This window comes from Panulirus ornatus, chromosome 4, assembly GCF_036320965.1.
Source record: "Panulirus ornatus isolate Po-2019 chromosome 4, ASM3632096v1, whole genome shotgun sequence".
Taxonomy (NCBI): domain Eukaryota; kingdom Metazoa; phylum Arthropoda; class Malacostraca; order Decapoda; family Palinuridae; genus Panulirus; species Panulirus ornatus.
In genome coordinates this window covers 89,068,169-89,086,621 of record NC_092227.1, presented here as the reverse complement: position 1 = coordinate 89,086,621, position 18,453 = coordinate 89,068,169, and the positions used below count along the sequence as shown (strand labels likewise).

The following is an 18,453-nucleotide window of genomic DNA, read 5'->3' as shown; positions in this document are numbered from 1 at the left end:
TCCTTTTTCATATCTATCATATGCCTTCTCCAGATCCATAAATGCTACATACAAATCCATTCACTTTTCTAAGTATTTCTCACATACATTCTTCAAAGCAAACACCTGATCCACACATTCTCTACCACTTCTGAAACCACTCGCCTCTTCCCCAATCTAATGCTCTGTACATGCCTTCACCCTCTCAATCAATACCCTCCCATATAATTTACCAGGAATACTCAACAAACTTATACCTCTGTAATTTGAGCACTCACTCTTATCCCCTTTGCCTTTGTACAATGGTACTATGGATGCATTCGGCCAATCCTCAGGCATCTCACCATGAATCATACATACATTAAATAACATTACCAACCAGTCAACAATACAGTCACCCCCTTTTTTAATAAATTCCACTGCAATACCATCCAAACCTACTGCCTTGCCAGCTTTTATCTTCCGCAAAGCTTTTACTACCTATTCTCTGTTTACCAAATCATTTTCCCTAACCCTCTCACTTTGCACACCACCTCCACCAAAACACCCGATATCTGCCACCCTATCATCAAACACATTCAACAAACCTTCAAAATACTCACTCCATCTCCTTCTCACATCACCACTACTTGTTATCACCTCCCCATTAGCCCCCTCCACCAAAGTTCCCATTTGATCCCTTGTCTTACGCACTTTATTTACCTCCTTCCAAAACATCTTTTTATTCTCCCTAAAATCTAATGATACTCTCTCACCCCAACTCTCATTTGCCCTCTTTTTCACCTCTTGCATCTTTCTCTTGACCTCCTGTCTCCTTCTTTTATACATCTCCCACTCATTTGCATTTTTTCCCTGCAAAAATTGTCCAAATGCCTCTCTCTTCTCTTTCACTAATAATCTTACTTCTTCATCCCACCACTCACTACCCTTTCTAATCAACCCACCTCCCATCCTTCTCATGCCACAAGCATCTCTTGCGCAAGTCATCACTGCTTCCCTAAATATGTCCCATTCCTTCTCCACTCCTCTTACCTCCTTTGTTCTCACCTTTTTCCATTCTGTACTCAGTCTTTCAGGGTACTTCCTCACACAAGTCTCCTTCCCAAGCTCATTTACTCTCACCACTCTCTTCACCCCAACATTCTCTCTTCTTTTCTGAAAACCCATATAAATCTTCACCTTCGCCTCCACAAGATAATAATCAGACATCCCTCCAGTTGCACCTCTCAGCACATTAACATCCAAAAGTCTCTCTTTTGCGTGCCTGTCAATTAACACATAATCCAATAACGCTCTCTAGCCATCTCTCCTACTCACGTTTTTTTTTTTTTTTTTTTTTTTTGTCGCTGTCTCCCGCGTTTGCGAGGTAGCGCAAGGAAACAGACGAAAGAAATGGCCCAACCCACCCCACCAACCTACCCATACACATGTATATACATACGTCCACACACGCAAATATACATACCTACACAGCTTTCCATGGTTTACCCCAGATGCTTCACATGCCTTGATTCAATCCACTGACAGCACGTCAACCCCGGTATACCACATCGATCCAATTCATTCTATTCCTTGCCCTCCTTTCACCCTCCTGCATGTTCAGGCCCCGATCACACAAAATCTTTTTCACTCCATCTTTCCACCTCCAATTTGGTCTCCCACTTCTCCTCGTTCCCTCCACCTCCGACACATATATCCTCTTGGTCAATCTTTCCTCACTCATTCTCTCCATGTGCCCAAACCATTTCAAAACACCCTCTTCTGCTCTCTCAACCACGCTCTTTTTATTTCCATACATCTCTCTTACCCTTACGTTACTTACTCGATCAAACCACCTCACACCTTACATTGTCCTCAAACATCTCATTTCCAGCACATCCATCCTCCTGCACACAACTCTATCCATAGCCCACGCCTCGCAACCATACAACATTGTTGGAACCACTATTCCTTCAAACATACCCATTTTTGCTTTCCGAGATAATGTTCTCGACTTCCACACATTCTTCAAAGCCCCCAGAATTTTCGCCCCCTCCCCCACCCTATGATCCACTTCCGCTTCCATGGTTCCATCCACTGCCAGATCCACTCCCAAATATCTAAAACACTTTACTTCCTCCAGTTTTTCTCCATTCAAACTTACCTCCTAATTGACTTGACCCTCAATCCTACTGTACCTAATAACCTTGCTCTTATTCACGTTTACTCTTAACTTTCTTCTTTCACACACTCTACCAAACTCAGTCACCAGCTTCTGCAGTTTCTCACATGAATCAGCCACCAGCGCTGTATCATCAGCGAACAACTGACTCACTTCCCAAGCTCTCTCATCCCCAACAGACTTCATACTTGCCCCTCTTTCCAAAACTCTTGCATTCACCTCCCTAACAACCCCATCCATAAACAAATTAAACAACCATGGAGACATCACACACCCCTGCCGCAAACCTACATTCACTGAGAACCAATCACTTTCCTCTCTTCCTACACGTACACATGCCTTACATCCTCAATAAAAACTTTTCACTGCTTCTAACAACTTGCCTCCCACACCATATATTCTTAATACCTTCCACAGAGCATCTCTATCAACTCTATCATATGCCTTCTCCAGATCCATAAATGCTACATACAAATCCATTTGCTTTTCTAAGTATTTCTCACATACATTCTTCAAAGCAAACACCTGATCCACACATCCTCTACCACTTCTGAAACCACTCTGCTCTTCCCCAATCTGATGCTCTGTACATGCCTTCACCCTCTCAATCAATACCCTCCCATATAATTTACCAGGAATACTCAACAAACTTATACCTCTGTAATTTGAGCACTCACTCTTATCCCCTTTGCCTTTGTACAATGGCACTATGCACGCATTCCGCCAATCCTCAGGCACCTCACCATGAGTCATACATACATTAAATAACCTTGCCAACCAGTCAATAATACAGTCACCCCCTTTTATAATAAATTCCACTGCAATACCATACATATGTATACTTATGTATATCTCGGTTTTTAAACCAGGTATTCCCAATCACCAGTCCTTTTTCAGCACATAAATCTACAAGCTCTTCACCTTTTCCACTTACAACACTGAACATCCCATGTATGCCAATTATTCCCTCAACTGCCACATTACTCACCTTTGCATTCAAATCACCCATCACTATAACCCGGTCTTGTGCATCACAACCACTAACACACTTATTCAGCTGCTCTCAAAACACTTGCCTCTCATGATCTTTCTTCTCATGCCCAGGTGCATATGCACCAATAATCACCCATCTCTCTCCATCAACTTTCAGTTTTACCCATATTAATCTAGAATTTACTTTCTTACATTCTATCACATACTCCCACAACTCCTGTTTCAGGAGTAGTGCTACTCCTTCCCTTGCTCTTGTCCTCTCACTAACCCCTGACTTTACTCCCAAGACATTCCCAAACCACTCTTCCCCTTTACCCTTAAGCTACCCTTAAGATGTATGAGGACAATATGTGGTGTGAGGTGGTTTGATCGAGTAAGTAATAATAGGGTAAGAGAGAGGTGTGGTAATAAAAAGAATGTGGTTGAGAGTAGAGGAGGGTGTTTTGATATGGTTTGGTCACATGGAGAGAATGAGTGAGGAAAGATTGACAAAGAGGATATATGTGTCAGAAGTGGAGGGAACGAGGAGAAGTGAGAGACCAAATTGGAGGTGGAAAGATGGAGTGAAAAAGATTTTGAAAGATCGGGGCCTGAACATGCAGGAGGGTGAAAGGATGGCAAGGAATAGAGTGAATTGGAACGATGTGGTATACCGGGGTCAATGTGCTGTCAATGGATTGAACCAGGGCATGTGAAGCATCTTGGGTAAACCATGGAAAGTTCTGTGGGGCCTGGATGTGGAAAGGGAGATGTGTTTTGGTGCATTATACATGGTAGCTAGAGACCGAGTGTGAACGAATGTGGCCTTTGTTGTCTTTTCCTAGTGCTACCTCGCGCACATCGGGGGGAGTGGGTTGTCATTTCATGTGTGGAGGGGTGGCGATGGGAATGAATAAGGGCAGACAGTATGAATTATGTACATGTGTATATATGTATATGTCTTTGTGTGTATATATATGTATACATTGAGATGTATAGGTATGTATATGTGCGTGTGTGGACGTTTATGGATATACATGTGTATGTGGTCGGGCTAGGCCATTCTTTTGTCCGTTTCCATGCGCTACCTCACTGATGCGGGAGACAGTGACAAAGTATAATAAAAATATATAATACACAAGAAAAATATCAGACGACTGTACACATGAAGCATCACCTACTGGCTGACTGTCTGCATGACTCTGCTTGATGTATCCTTGAGGTTCTTAAAGATACTGCCTGAATACCCCTTTATAGAGGAAAATAAACCCCCTCCACTTGCTGGCTGTTGATGGGATGGTACGCTAGGTCCACTCACACCTGCAAGGTAGAATCATAATCTCCATGAGGTAAATGAATAAAAAAATCTACTCATGGCTTATGTGACTAGGAAAGAGGCATGTGTGCAAAGATACCATGACAGACTGAATGAAGAGTGGCATAAAGTAAGTAAATGAAATAAGGGGAGCAAGGAGAGCATGGAAGGTATTTAGGGATGTGGTGTTTACATGGGTGGATGAAGTGTGTGGCATGTGGATGATGGGATGCATGCATATGAGAATGGGTCTTGAGTGGTGGGATTAGGAACTAAAATTATTTGAGAATGAAAAAAGATATGCATGGATAGAAAGTGCTGAGAAGTATAAGTGATTGGGAGGTGTACAAGAAAAAGAGGCAGGGGGTCCAGAAGAAGGTACAGGAGCTGAAAGAGGGAAATAAGAGGTGGGGTAAGAGAGTATCGGTGAACTTCTTGGAAAAATAAAGAAAATGTTTTGGAAGGTGAATAGTGTGTGGAGAGCAAGATAATAAATGGAACTGACAATAAGGGAAGCAGATGGGAAGTGGTAACAGGGAAAGAAGTAAAAAAAAAAAGGAGAGGGAGACTGAGTATTCTGAAAGATTGCTGAATGTGTTACATAAGGTGACATGTGATGTGCTTGGGACATGATTGTGAAGTGAAACAAGAAAGTAATGACAAACAGTTTGGTGTAAAAGAGGAGGCAATGAAAGCCTTATGTAAGATGAAGTATGGTAAAGCAACAGAAATGGATGGAATTGATGTTGAATTTTTCAAGGATGTGAGACTGTTGTCAACAGGTTGTATGGCTCAAAGTGAAGTGACTTAAGACCGACAGAGAGAATGTCCACAAAGGCAATAGGGACAAACTGAATACTTGAATCACAAAGTCAAGTGTAACATATTCGGTGAAGTGTATAAATGGTCAGAGAGAGGGCAGTAGCTTTCATAGGGCATTAGATCTGGGGAGGAGCAATGTCACTTCTTGAGTGGCAAAGAAAGTGTGGAAGTTGTTTGCTTTGGAAAATCTATCTAAGTAATTGAAGAAAGAGTAATCAGCATGTGGCATTTGTCGGCCTGAAAAAATCACATAAGGATGAGAGAGACACCTTGTCAAAGGTGTTACAAATTTATGTTGTGAGGGAAAAGGATTGAATGCAGCAAGGAAAGTAAGGCATGTGTGCAAATAGAAAGGGAGTATGTTGAGAGGTTTCAAGTGAAGGTGGGTCTGCATCAGAGGTGTGTTGTCACCATGGGTATTTAAAGTGCTCATATATGGAGTGATGAGGGAGGAAAATGAGTGGGTACTGTAGAAAGGGGTGGATCTACAGGATGCATGGAGAAGGAAGCCCATGAGGTGGGTAAGATGTTAGAATATGACAGCACCAGCAGCAGACTCAAGAAAAAACAAAAGAAAATGGTTTCCAAGTCTTTGAGAGTGTAAGGAAAGAGGAAGCAGAGATAATGTGAACAAAAGTTAGGTAATGAGGAAAAGCATGTGGGCTACACAGGGTGTTTTGAGTGTGAATTTGAATGGAAAGAACCTATAGGAAATGCAGAGCTAATCTTACATAACTGGTAATGGATATGGCAGCTCATATCAATGTGGTAAAAGAGCTAAATTATTGGGAACAGCTAAAATCTCTGAGGCTATACTTCCTGGGGCACAAATGGGAGAGGTGCATCGTCATGTACACCTGGAAAATCCTAGGTATGGTTCCTAACTCACATTCAGATACAACATACTACTATAACAGGCATGAAAGACTTTCTAAAACACTACATCTGAATTCCAAAGGTGCAAAGTGCACAGAAAGAGAGAACTCAAACATTCAGAGTCCAAGACTCTTCAACACCTTCTCAGCAACCATCAGAAACATGATGGAATGCACAATAGTTTAAGATTACACTGGTCAAGAACCTACAAAGTGTATTGCCTGCCAGGCTGTGGGGGCTACATAAGCCAGAGGGCTGCAGCTTCCAACAGCTTACATGACCAACAACCAAATCAAATTGCCTGGGCCCAGTAATGGGCTGCAGAGGTGAGGGCCCCTAAAGACTTCACCAAATATTCCCCTGGAGGAATCATGGAAGCTGAAGTTATTGGGTGGAAGAAGGGGATTAAGGTTCTGGTTGTGCTGAAGAGTGTGTACAGGGACAGGTCAGTCTGCTGGGGAAAAGACAGGTATGTCTGAAGGTATAGTAGCCCCAACAGAGTTGTATGACTGAAAATCTTGGGCCAGAAATGAAAAGGAATAGGACACAGTGGACATGTTCTACATGAAATGCATGAGGACAATATTTAGTGTGAGGTTGGGTGATCCTGTAAAGAAAGACTGTAAGAACAAGATGAGGTAGTAAATGCAGCCTAACTGTAACAGCAGACCTGAGTGTGCGAAAATGGTCTTGAGATAAAGATGATAAGTGAAGAAACAGTAACTAACAGGTTCTACATGTTAGAAGAGCAGGGACCAAGGGGATGGGAGAGACTGTGAAGGAGACGGATGGATGAAGAAATTAATTTTGAGTTGTAGCCTGAACATCCAGGAGGTTGAGGGGTATGCTTGGGAATAAATTAAAGTGATGGTACGAAGGGGGAACATGATAATGGCTTCCAAAGTTTGTGTGTGGAGACCAGAAACTGCAGAAGCTGGTGACTGAGTATGGTAAAGAGTGTGAAAGAAGAAAACTGAGAGTAAATGTGAATAAGAGCAAGATTATTAGGTTCAGTAGGGTTGAGGGGCAAGTTAATTGGGAGGTAAGTTAGAATAGAGAAAAATGTGAGGAAGTGAAGTGTTTTAGATATCTGGGAGTGAATTTAGCAACAGATGGAACCATGGAAGCAAATGAGTCACAGGGTGGGGGAGAGGGCAAAGGTTCTGGGAGTGTTGAAGAATGTGTGGAAGGCTAGAACATTATCTCGTAAAGCAAAAATGGGTATGTTTGAAGGAATAGTAGTTCCAACAATGTTATGTAGTTGTGAGGCGTGGGATATAGATAGGGTTAGGCAAAGGAGGGTAGATGTGATGGAAATGTTTGAGGACAATAGGTGGAGTGAAGTGGTTTGATCGAGTAAGTAATGAAAGGGTAAGAGAGATGTGTGGTAATAAAAAGAGTGTGGTTGAGAGAGCAGAAGAGGGTGTACTGAAATGGTTTGGTCACATGGAGAGAATGAGGGAGGAAAGATTGACAAAGAGGATATATGTATCAAAGGTGGAGGGAATGAGGAGAAGTGGAAGACCAAACTGGAGGTGGAGGGATGGAGTGAAAAAGGTTTTGAGTGATCGGGGCCTGAACATAAAGGAGGGTGAAAGGCATGCAAGGAAGAGAGTGAATTGGAATAATGTGGTATACAGGGGTCGACGTGCTGTCAATGGATTGAACCAGGGCATGTGAAGCGTCTGGGGTAAACCATGGAAGGTTTTGTGGGGCCTGGATGTGAAAATGGAGCTGTAGTTTTGGTGCATTACACATGACAGCTAGGGACTTAGTTTTGGTGCATTACGCATGACAGCTAGGGACTAAGTGTTAACGAAAGTGGCCTTTGTGTCTTTTCCTAGCACTACCTTGTGCACATGCCGGGGGAGGGGGTTGTTATTTCATGTGTGGCGGGGTGGCGATGGGAATGAATAAAGGCAGACAGAATGAATTGTGTACATGTGTATATATGTACATGTCTGTGTGTGTATATATATGTATACGTTGAGATGTATAGGTATGTATATTTGCAAGTGTGGACATGTATGTATATACATGTGTATGTGGGTGGGTTGGGCCATTCTTTTGTCTGTTTCCTTGCGCTTCCTCGCTAACGCGGGAGACAGCGACAAAGCAAAATAATAATAATAATAATAATAATAATAATTTTTTTTTTTTTTTTTGCTTTGTCGCTGTCTCCCGCGTTTGCAAGGTTGCGCAAGGAAACAGACGAAAGAAATGGCCCAACCCACCCCCATACACATGTATATACATACATCCACACACGCAAATATACATACCTACACAGCTTTCCATGGTTTACCCCAGACGCTTCACATGCCTTGATTCAATCCACTGACAGCACGTCAACCCCGGTATACCACATCGCTCCAATTCACTCTATTCCTTGCCCTCCTTTCACCCTCCTGCATGTTCAGGCCCCGATCACACAAAATCTTTTTCACTCCATCTTTCCACCTCCAATTTGGTCTCCCTCTTCTCCTCGTTCCCTCCACCTCCGACACATATATCCTCTTGGTCAATCTTTCCTCACTCATTCTCTCCATGTGCCCAAACCATTTCAAAACACCCTCTTCTGCTCTCTCAACCACGCTCTTTTTATTTCCACACATCTCTCTTACCCTTACGTTACTTACTCGATCAAACCACCTCACACCACACATAGTCCTCAAACATCTCATTTCCAGCACATCCATCCTCCTGCGCACAACTCTATCCATAGTCCACGCCTCGCAACCATACAACATTGTTGGAACCACTATTCCTTCAAACATACCCATTTTTGCTTTCCGAGATAATGTTCTCGACTTCCATACATTCTTCAAGGCTCCCAGAATTTTCGCCCCCTCCCCCACCCTATGATCCACCTCCGCTTCCATGTTTCCATCCGCTGCCAGGTCCACCCCCAGATATCTAAAACACTTCACTTCCTCCAGTTTTTCTCCATTCAAACTCACCTCCCAATTGACTTGACCCTCAACCCTACTGTACCTAATAACCTTGCTCTTATTCAAATTTACTCTTAACTTTCTTCTTTCACACACTTTACCAAACTCAGTCACCAGCTTCTGCAGTTTCTCACATGAATCAGTCACCAGCGCTGTATCATCAGCGAACAACAACTGACTCACTTCCCAAGCTCTCTCATCCCCAACAGACTTCATCCTTGCCCCTCTTTCCAAAACTCTTGCATTCACCTCCCTAACAACCCCATCCATAAACAAATTAAACAACCATGGAGACATCACACACCCCTGCCACAAACCTACATTCACTGAGAACCAATCACTTTCCTCTCTTCCTACACGTACACATGCCTTACATCCTCGATAAAAACTTTTCACTGCTTCTAACAACTTGCCTCCCACACCATATATTCTTAATACCTTCCACAGAGCATCTCTATCAACTCTATCATATGCCTTCTCCAGATCCATAAATGCTACATACAAATCCATTTGCTTTTCTAAGTATTTCTCACATACATTCTTCAAAGCAAACACCTGATCCACACATCCTCTACCACTTCTGAAACCACTCTGCTCTTCCCCAATCTGATGCTCTGTACATGCCTTCACCCTCTCAATCAATACCCTCCCATACAATTTGCCAGGAATACTCAACAAACTTATACCTCTGTAATTTGAGCACTCACTCTTATCCCCTTTGCCTTTGTACAATGGCACTATGCACGCATTCCGCCAATCCTCAGGCACCTCACCATGAGTCATACATACATTAAATAACCTTACCAACCAGTCAACAATACAGTCACCCCCTTTTTTAATAAATTCCACTGCAATACCATCCAAACCTGCTGCCTTGCCGGCTTTCATCTTCCGCAAAGCTTTTACTACCTCTTCTCTGTTTACCAAATCATTTTCCCTAACCCTCGCACTTTGCACACCACCTCGACCAAAACACCCTATATCTGCCACTCTATCATCAAACACATTCAACAAACCTTCAAAATACTCACTCCATCTCCTTCTCACATCACCACTACTTGTTATCACCTCCCCATTTGCGCCCTTCACTGAAGTTCCCATTTGCTCCCTTGTCTTACGCACTTTATTTACCTCCTTCCAGAACATCTTTTTATTCTCCCTAAAATAATAATAATAATATATATAATCTTTTTATATATATACATTTTGTCGCTGGTGGCTGATTCGGTTAAGAAAATACAAAAGCTGGTGACTGAGTTTGGTAAAGTGTGAGAAAGAGGAAAGCTGAGAGTAAAGGTGAATAAGAGCAAGGTTATTAGGTACAGTAGGGGTGAGGGACAAGTTAACTTGGAGGTAAGTTAGAATGGAGAAAAACTGGAGGAAGTGAAGTGTTTTCAATACCTGGGAGTGGATTTGACAGCAGATGGAACCATGGAAGAGGAAGTGAGGAACAGGGTGGGGGAGGGGTCAAAGGTTCTGTGTGAAAGGAGAAAACATTATCTCGGAGAGCAAAAATGGGTATGTTTGAAGGAATAGTGGGTCCAACAATGTTATATGGTTGCGAGGCAAGGGATATAGATAGGGTTGTGCGGCAGAGGGTGGAGGTGTTGGAAATGAGATGTTTGAGGACAATGTGTGGTGAGAGGTGGATTGATCGAGTAAGTAATGAAAGGGTTAAAGAGATGTGTGGTAATGAAAAGAGTGTGGTTGAGAGAGCAGAGGAGGGTGTACTGAAATGGTTTGGTCCCATGGAGAGAATGAGTGAGGAAAGATCGACAAAGTGGATATATGTGTCAGTGGTGGAGAGAATGAGAAGTGGGAGACCAAATTGGAGGTGGAAGGATGGAGTGAAAAAGATTTTGAGTGATCTGGGCCTGAACATGCAGAAGGGTGAAAGGTATGCATGGAATAGAGTGAATTGGAATGATGTGCTATACCAGGGTCGACGTGCTGTCAATGGATTGAACCAGGGCATGTGAAGCGTCTGGGGTAAACCATGGAAAGTTTTGTGGGGCCTGGATGTGGAAAGGGAGCTGTGGTTTCAGTGCATTACACATGACAGATAGAGACTGAGTGTGAACAAATGTGGCCTTTGTTGTCTTTTCCTAGTGCTACCTCACACACATGTGGGTGGAGGGGGTTGTCATTTCATGTGTAGCGGGGTGGCGACGGGAATGAATGAGGGAAGACAGTATGAATTATGTACATGTGTATATATGTCTATGTGTGTATATATATATATATATATATATATATATATATATATATATATATATATATATATATATATATATATATATAAGAGAGATGTGTGGAAATAAAAAGAGCGTGGTTGAGAGAGCAGAAGAGGGTGTTTTGAAGTGGTTTGGGCACATGGAGAGGATGAGTGAGGAAAGATTGACCAAGAGGATATATGTGTCGGAGGTGGAGGGAACAAGGAGAAGAGGGAGACCAAATTGGAGGTGGAAAGATGGAGTGAAAAAGATTTTGTGTGATCGGGGCCTGAACATGCAGGAGGGTGAAAGGAGGGCAAGGAATAGAGTGAATTGGAGCGATGTGGTATACCGGGGTTGACGTGCTGTCAGTGGATTGAATCAAGGCATGGAAAGCTGTGTAGGTATGTATATTTGCGTGTGTGGACGTATGTATATGCATGTGTATGGGGGGGGGTTGGGCCATTTCTTTCGTCTGTTTCCTTGCGCTACCTCGCAAACGCGGGAGACAGCGACAAAGTATAATAATAAAAAAAATAATATATATAGCGCAAGGAAACGGACAAAAGAATGGCCCAACCCAACCACATACACGTGTATACACAAACACGTCCAAACACACAAATATACATACCTATACATCTCAACGTATACTTATATATACAAACACAGACATATACATATATACAGATGTACATAATTCCTTCGAGGAGGATGAACACTCCCCGCATGACTCATTCTTCTGTTTCCCCTTTTAGAAAGTTAAAATACAAGGACGGGAGGGTTTCTAGTCTCCCGCTCCCATCCCCTTTAGACGCCTTCTATGACATGTGAGGAATGCATGGGAAGTACCCTCCCCTCCTTGTATTTCAACTTTCTAAAAGGGGAAACAGAAGAAGGAGTCACATGGTGAGTGCTCATCCTCCTCGAAGGCTCAAATTGGGATGTCTAAATGTGTGTGGATGTAACCAAAATGAGAAAAAAGGAGACATGGGTAGTACGTTTGAGGAAAGGAACCTGGATATTTTGGCTCTGGGTGAAACGAAGCTCAAGGGTAAAGGGGAAGACTGGTTTGGGAATGTCTTGGGAGTAAAGTCAGGAGTTAGTGGGAGAACAAGAGCAAGGGAAGGAGTAGCAGTACTCCTGAAACAGGAGTGGTGGGAGTATGTGATAGAGGGTAAAAGTAAACTCTAGGTTGATATGGGTAAAACTGAAAGTGGATAGAGAGACATGGGTGTTTATTGGTGCATATGCACCTGGGCATGAGAAGAAAGATCATGAGAGGCAAGTGTTTTGGGAGCAGCTAAGCAAGTGTGTTAGTTTTGATGCACGAGACCGGGTTATAGTGATGGGTGATTTGAATGCAAAGGTAAGTAATGTGGCAGTTGAGGGAATAACTGGTGTACATGGGGTGTTCAGTGTTGTAAATGGTGAAGAGCTTGTAGATTTATGTACTGAAAAAGGACTGGTGATTGGAAGTACCTGGTTTAAAAAGAGATATACATAAGTATATGTATGTAAGTAGGAGAGATGGCCAGAGAGCATTATTGGATTATGCGTTAATTGATAGGCACGTGAAAGAGAGACTTTTGGATGTTAATGTGTTGAGAGGTGCAACTGGAGGGATGTCTGATCATTATCTTGTGGAGGCAAAGGTGAAGATTTGTAGAGGTTTTCAGAAAAGAGAGAATGTTGGGGTGAAGAGAGTGGTGAGAGTAAGTGAGCTTGGGAAGGAGACTTGTGTGAGGAAGTACCAGGAGAGACTGAGTACAGAATGGAAAAAGGTGAGAATAAAGGAGGTAAGGGGAGTGGGGGAGGAATGGGATGTATTTAGGGAAGCAGTGATGGCTTGCGCAAAAGATGCTTGTGGTATGAGCAGCGTGGGAGGTGGGCAGATTAGAAAGGGTAGTGAGTGGTGGATGAAGAAGTAAGATTATTAGTGAAAGAGAAGAGAGAGGCATTTGGACGATTTTTGTAGGGAAATAATGCAAATGAGTGGGAGATGTACAAAATAAAGAGGCAGGAGGTCAAGAGAAAGGTGCAAGAGGTGAAAAAGGGGGCAAATGAGAGTTGGGGTGAGAGTATCTTTACATTTTAGGGAGAATAAAAAGATCTTTTGGAAGGAGGTAAATATAGTGCGTAAGACAAGGGAGCAAATGGGAACTTCAGTGAAGGGGGGCTAATGGGGAGGTGATAACAAGTAGTGGTGATGTAAGAAGGAGATGGAGTGAGTATTCTGAAGGTTTGTTGAATGTGTTTGATAATAGAGTGGCAGATATAGGGTGTTTTGGTGGTGTGCAAAGTGAGAGGGTTAGGGAGAAAGATTTGGTAAAGAGAGAAGAGGTAGTAAAAGCTTTGAGGAAGATGAAAGCCGGCAAGGCAGCAGGTTTGGATGATATTGCAGTGAAATTTATCAAAAAAGGGGGTGACTGTATTGTTGACTGGTTGGTAAGGTTATTTAATGTGTGTATGACTCATGGTGAGGTGCCTGAGGATTGGCCAAATGCTTGCATAGTGCCATTGTACAAAGGCAAAGGGGATAAAAGTGAGTGCTCAAATTACAGAGGTAAAAGTTTGTTGAGTATTCCTGGTAAATTATATGGGAGGGTATTGATTGAGAGGGTGAAGGCATGTACAGAGCATCAGACTGGGGAAGAGCAGTGTGGTTTCAGAAGTGGTAGAAGATGTGTGGATCAGGTGTTTGCTTTGAAGAATGTATGTGAGAAATACTTAGAAAAGCAAATGGATTTGTATGTAGCATTTATGGATCTGGAGAAGGCATATGATACAGTTGATAGAGATGCTCTGTGGAAGGTATTAAGAATATATGGTGTGGGAGGCAAGTTGTTAGAAGCAGTGAAAAGTTTTTATCGAGGATGTAGGGCATGTGTACGTGTAGGAAGAGAGGAAAGTGATTGGTCCTCAGTGAATGTTGGTTTGAGGCAGGGGTGTGTGATGTCTCCATGGTTGTTTAATTTGTTTATGGTTGGGGTTGTTAGGGAGGTGAATGCAAGAGTTTTGGAAAGAGGGGCAAGTATGCAGTCTGTTGTGGATGAGAGAGCTTGGGAAGCGAGTTAGTAGTTGTTTGCTGATGATACAGCGCTGGTGGCTGATTCGAGTGAAAAACTGCAGAAGCTGGTGACTGAGTCTGGTAAAGTATGTGAAAGAAGAAAGCTGAGAGTCAATGTGAATAAGAGCAAGGTTATTAGGTACAGTAGGGTTGAGGGACAAGTTAATTGGAAGGTAAGTTTGAATGGAGAAAAACTGGAGGAAGTGAAGTGTTTTAGATATCTGGGAGTGGATTTGGCAGCAGATGGAACCATGGAAGCGGAAGTGAATCATAGGGTGGGGGAGGGGGCAAAAGTTCTGGGAGCGTTGAAGAATGTGTGGAAGTTGAGAACATTATCTCGGAAAGCAAAAATGGGTATGTTTGAAGGAATAGTGGTTCCAAAAATGTTATATGGTTGCGAGGTGTGGGCTATAGATAGAGTTGTGCAGAGGAGGGTGGATGTGATGGAAATGAGATGTTTGAGGACAATATGTGGTGTGAGGTGGTTTGATCGAGTAAGTAATAATAGGGTAAGAGATATGTGAGGTAATAAAAAGAGTGTGGTTGAGAGAGCAGAAGAGGGTGTTTTGAAATGGTTTGGTCACATGGAGAGAATGAGTGAGGAAAGATTGACCAAGAGGATATATGTGTCAGAGGTAGAAGGAATGAGGAGAAGTGGGAGACAAAACTGGAAGTGCAAAGATGGAGTGAAAAAGATTTTGAGTGATCAGGGCCTGAACATGCAGGAGGGTGGATTCAATTTCCAACACATTCACCCCCTTCTGTACATTGTCACCTATGGGTGGCCTAGGTTATAAGACCTTCATTCATATAAAACAGATCTCTACAGTGCCTTTATCTTCCACAACCTTACGATGGCAGTATCCAAATGAAGAATTTTCACTATCCACAAACACAAGACAATCTAAAAAATCATAAATCAGAGAGGAAATTGAGCAAGGGGACCCATCTTCACCCTCAGTGAAGGAAACTGAATATGCTGAAACCAGAAACAATGAACAAAGAAAGCTTTATACAACTAAGACAGTGTCCATAACACTTCTTTTACAAAGTGTCTTAATGACTTAATCCCAGTGAAGCAACAAAACTAAAAAACAAAATTGATAAAATCATGATTAAGTGCAATCACTGTTATGACAAATATACAGATGCCAGATATGCTAGCACCTTGCTGAGGTTGTGAACTTGGTGGTGGTGGTCGCTGTGGCACTGGAGACCGTGGGGCTGGGGCTGGAGGACGGGCAGGGGGACGGTCAGGAGGAGCTGATCGCCTATCACTAACTCTGCCATTGCTCTCAGGCTGATGCACTGGAAAACATAAGGGAGAATATTAAAGAAATTTCTTAATGAACTAACAGATAATACTTCTTTACAGTATTACTGTAGTAATCACATAAATCAGTATCATTCAATTTCCTTGTATAAACTGTGGGCTAGATGTATGAATCTAATAATAGCATATGAAAAATTTACATACTTTACACATAAACAAGAGGCATTTGTGCTGAATAAAGTTTTACCACGAGTTAACTATAAGTAAAAAAGAAACACTCAGTCATTTTGCAAAAATCTGTATACCCTGATATTTGTCATCCCAACTGCATATATGTTATACATTTTAACTTCTCATCATTAGGCACTCCTGAGGTATAGCTATTTTCTGTGTGGCGGGGTAGCGACAGGAATGGATGAAGGCAACAAGTATGAATATGTACATGAGTATATATGTTCCTATGAGTCTACGGGGAAAATGAAACACGATAAGTTCCCAAGTGCTCTTTCATGTAATAATTATATCAATAGGGGAGGCACATAAGAGAAATTTAACAGTCAGTTGATATACAATGAACAGATGTAGCTAGGATGCCATTCAGTAAACATGTGATTGTCCAAGACGGAAAACAAATGTATCATAAACTTATTATGTGGACAAGAAGGTGAATTGTCTACAAATTTTATCAACAATAAAGTTATCCAATTTGTATGGACCTTCACTAATATTAAGGTTATAATTCTTTGTGTATTTAATTCTAAAAGATTCAATGATATTTCTCGTGGCACTGGAAATAGAGTTAATAACTGAGATGGCATTACTCCAGTCAATACAATGATCAGTTTTTAACGTGATTAAACAAGGCATTTGATTCTTGTCCTGTTCTCATACTATATTCATGTTGCTTAAGTTTAACAGAAAGATCCTTACTAGCCTGCCCAACATAGGAATATACCTGGTCTTGTGCAAAATTGTGATCCTTTACAACGTGTATATATGTATATGTCCATGTATATATTTTTTTTTTTCTTTTTTTTTTGCTGCTGTCTCCCGCGTTTGCGAGGTAGCGCAAGGAAACAGACGAAAGAAATGGCCCAACCCACCCCCATACACATGTATATACATACGTCCACACACGCAAACATACATACCTACACAGCTTTCCATGGTTTACCCCAGACGCTTCACATGCCTTGATTCAATCCACTGTCAGCACGTCAACCCCGGTATACCACATCGCTCCAATTCACTCTATTCCTTGCCCTCCTTTCACCCTCCTGCATGCTCAGGCCCCGATCACACAAAATCTTTTTCACTCCATCTTTCCACCTCCAATTTGGTCTCCCTCATCTCCTCGTTCCCTCCACCTCCAACACATATATTCTCTTGGTCAATCTTTCCTCACTCATTCTCTCCATGTGCCCGAACCATTTCAAAACACCCTCTTCTGCTCTCTCAACCACGCTCTTTTTATTTCCACACATCTCTATTACCCTTACGTTACTTACTCGATCAAACCACCTCACACCACACATTGTCCTCAAACATCTCATTTCCAGCACATCCATCCTCCTGCGCACAACTCTATCCATAGCCCATGCCTCGCAACCATACAACATTGTTGGAACCACTATTCCTTCAAACATACTTATATATATATATATATATATATATAAGTGGATCATAGGGTGGGGGAGGGGGCGAAAATTCTGGGGGCCTTGAAGAATGTGTGGAAGTCGAGAACATTATCTCGGAAAGCAAAAATGGGTATGTTTGAAGGAATAGTGGTTCCAACAATGTTGTATGGTTGCGAGGCGTGGGCTATGGATAGAGTTGTGCGCAGGAGGATGGATGTGCTGGAAATGAGATGTTTGAGGACAATGTGTGGTGTGAGGTGGTTTGATCGAGTGAGTAACGTAAGGGTAAGAGAGATGTGTGGAAATAAAAAAGAGCGTGGTTGAGAGAGCAGAAGAGGGTGTTTTGAAGTGGTTTGGGCACATGGAGAGAATGAGTGAGGAAAGATTGACCAAGAGGATATATGTGTCGGAGGTGGAGGGAACGAGGAGAAGAGGGAGACCAAATTGGAGGTGGAAAGATGGAGTGAAAAAGATTTTGTGTGATCGGGGCCTGAACATGCAGGAGGGTGAAAGGAGGGCAAGGAATAGAGTGAATTGGAGCGATGTGGTATACCGGGGTTGACGTGCTGTCAGTGGATTGAATCAAGGCATGTGAAGCGTCTGGGGTAAACCATGGAAAGCTGTGTAGGTATGTATATTTGCGTGAGTGGACGTATGTATATACATGTGTATGGGGGGGGTTGGGCCATTTCTTTCGTCTGTTTCCTTGCACTACCTCGCAAACGCGGGAGACAGCGACAAAGTATAAAAAAAAAAAAAAAAAATATATATATATATATATATATATATATATATATATATATATATATATATATACGTACACATGCCTTACATCCTCGATAAAAACTTTTCACTGCTTCTAACAACTTGCCTCCCACACCATATATTCTTAATACCTTCCACAGAGCATCTCTATCAACTCTATCATATGCCTTCTCCAGATCCATAAATGCTACATACAAATCCATTTGCGCTACCTTGCAACCGCGGGAGACAGTGACGAGGTATAAAAAAAAAAAAAAAAAAAATATATATATATATATATATATATATATATGTATATATATGTATATATATATGTGATGATACATGGCATTTTATTCTTGTCCTGTTCTTATACTATACTTATTTTGCTCAAGTCTAACAGAAAGATCCTTACCAGTCTGCCCAACATAGGAATATAC

General features: G+C 42.1%; 1 protein-coding gene across 3 annotated transcripts in view; it reads right to left on the bottom strand.

The window, feature by feature from the left end:
- Nucleotides 1-18,453, bottom strand: part of LOC139746207 (cyclin-G-associated kinase-like) — a 329,022-nt gene that overhangs the window by 237,267 nt on the left and 73,302 nt on the right. For all 3 annotated transcript variants that reach the window (XM_071657155.1, XM_071657166.1, XM_071657174.1), the window contains 2 exons: nt 15,527-15,667; nt 4,294-4,432 (listed from right to left, as the gene is read on the bottom strand). In XM_071657155.1, coding sequence (XP_071513256.1) covers nt 4,294-4,432; nt 15,527-15,667 — 280 coding nt within the window. The remainder of the gene's footprint in view (nt 1-4,293; nt 4,433-15,526; nt 15,668-18,453) is intronic.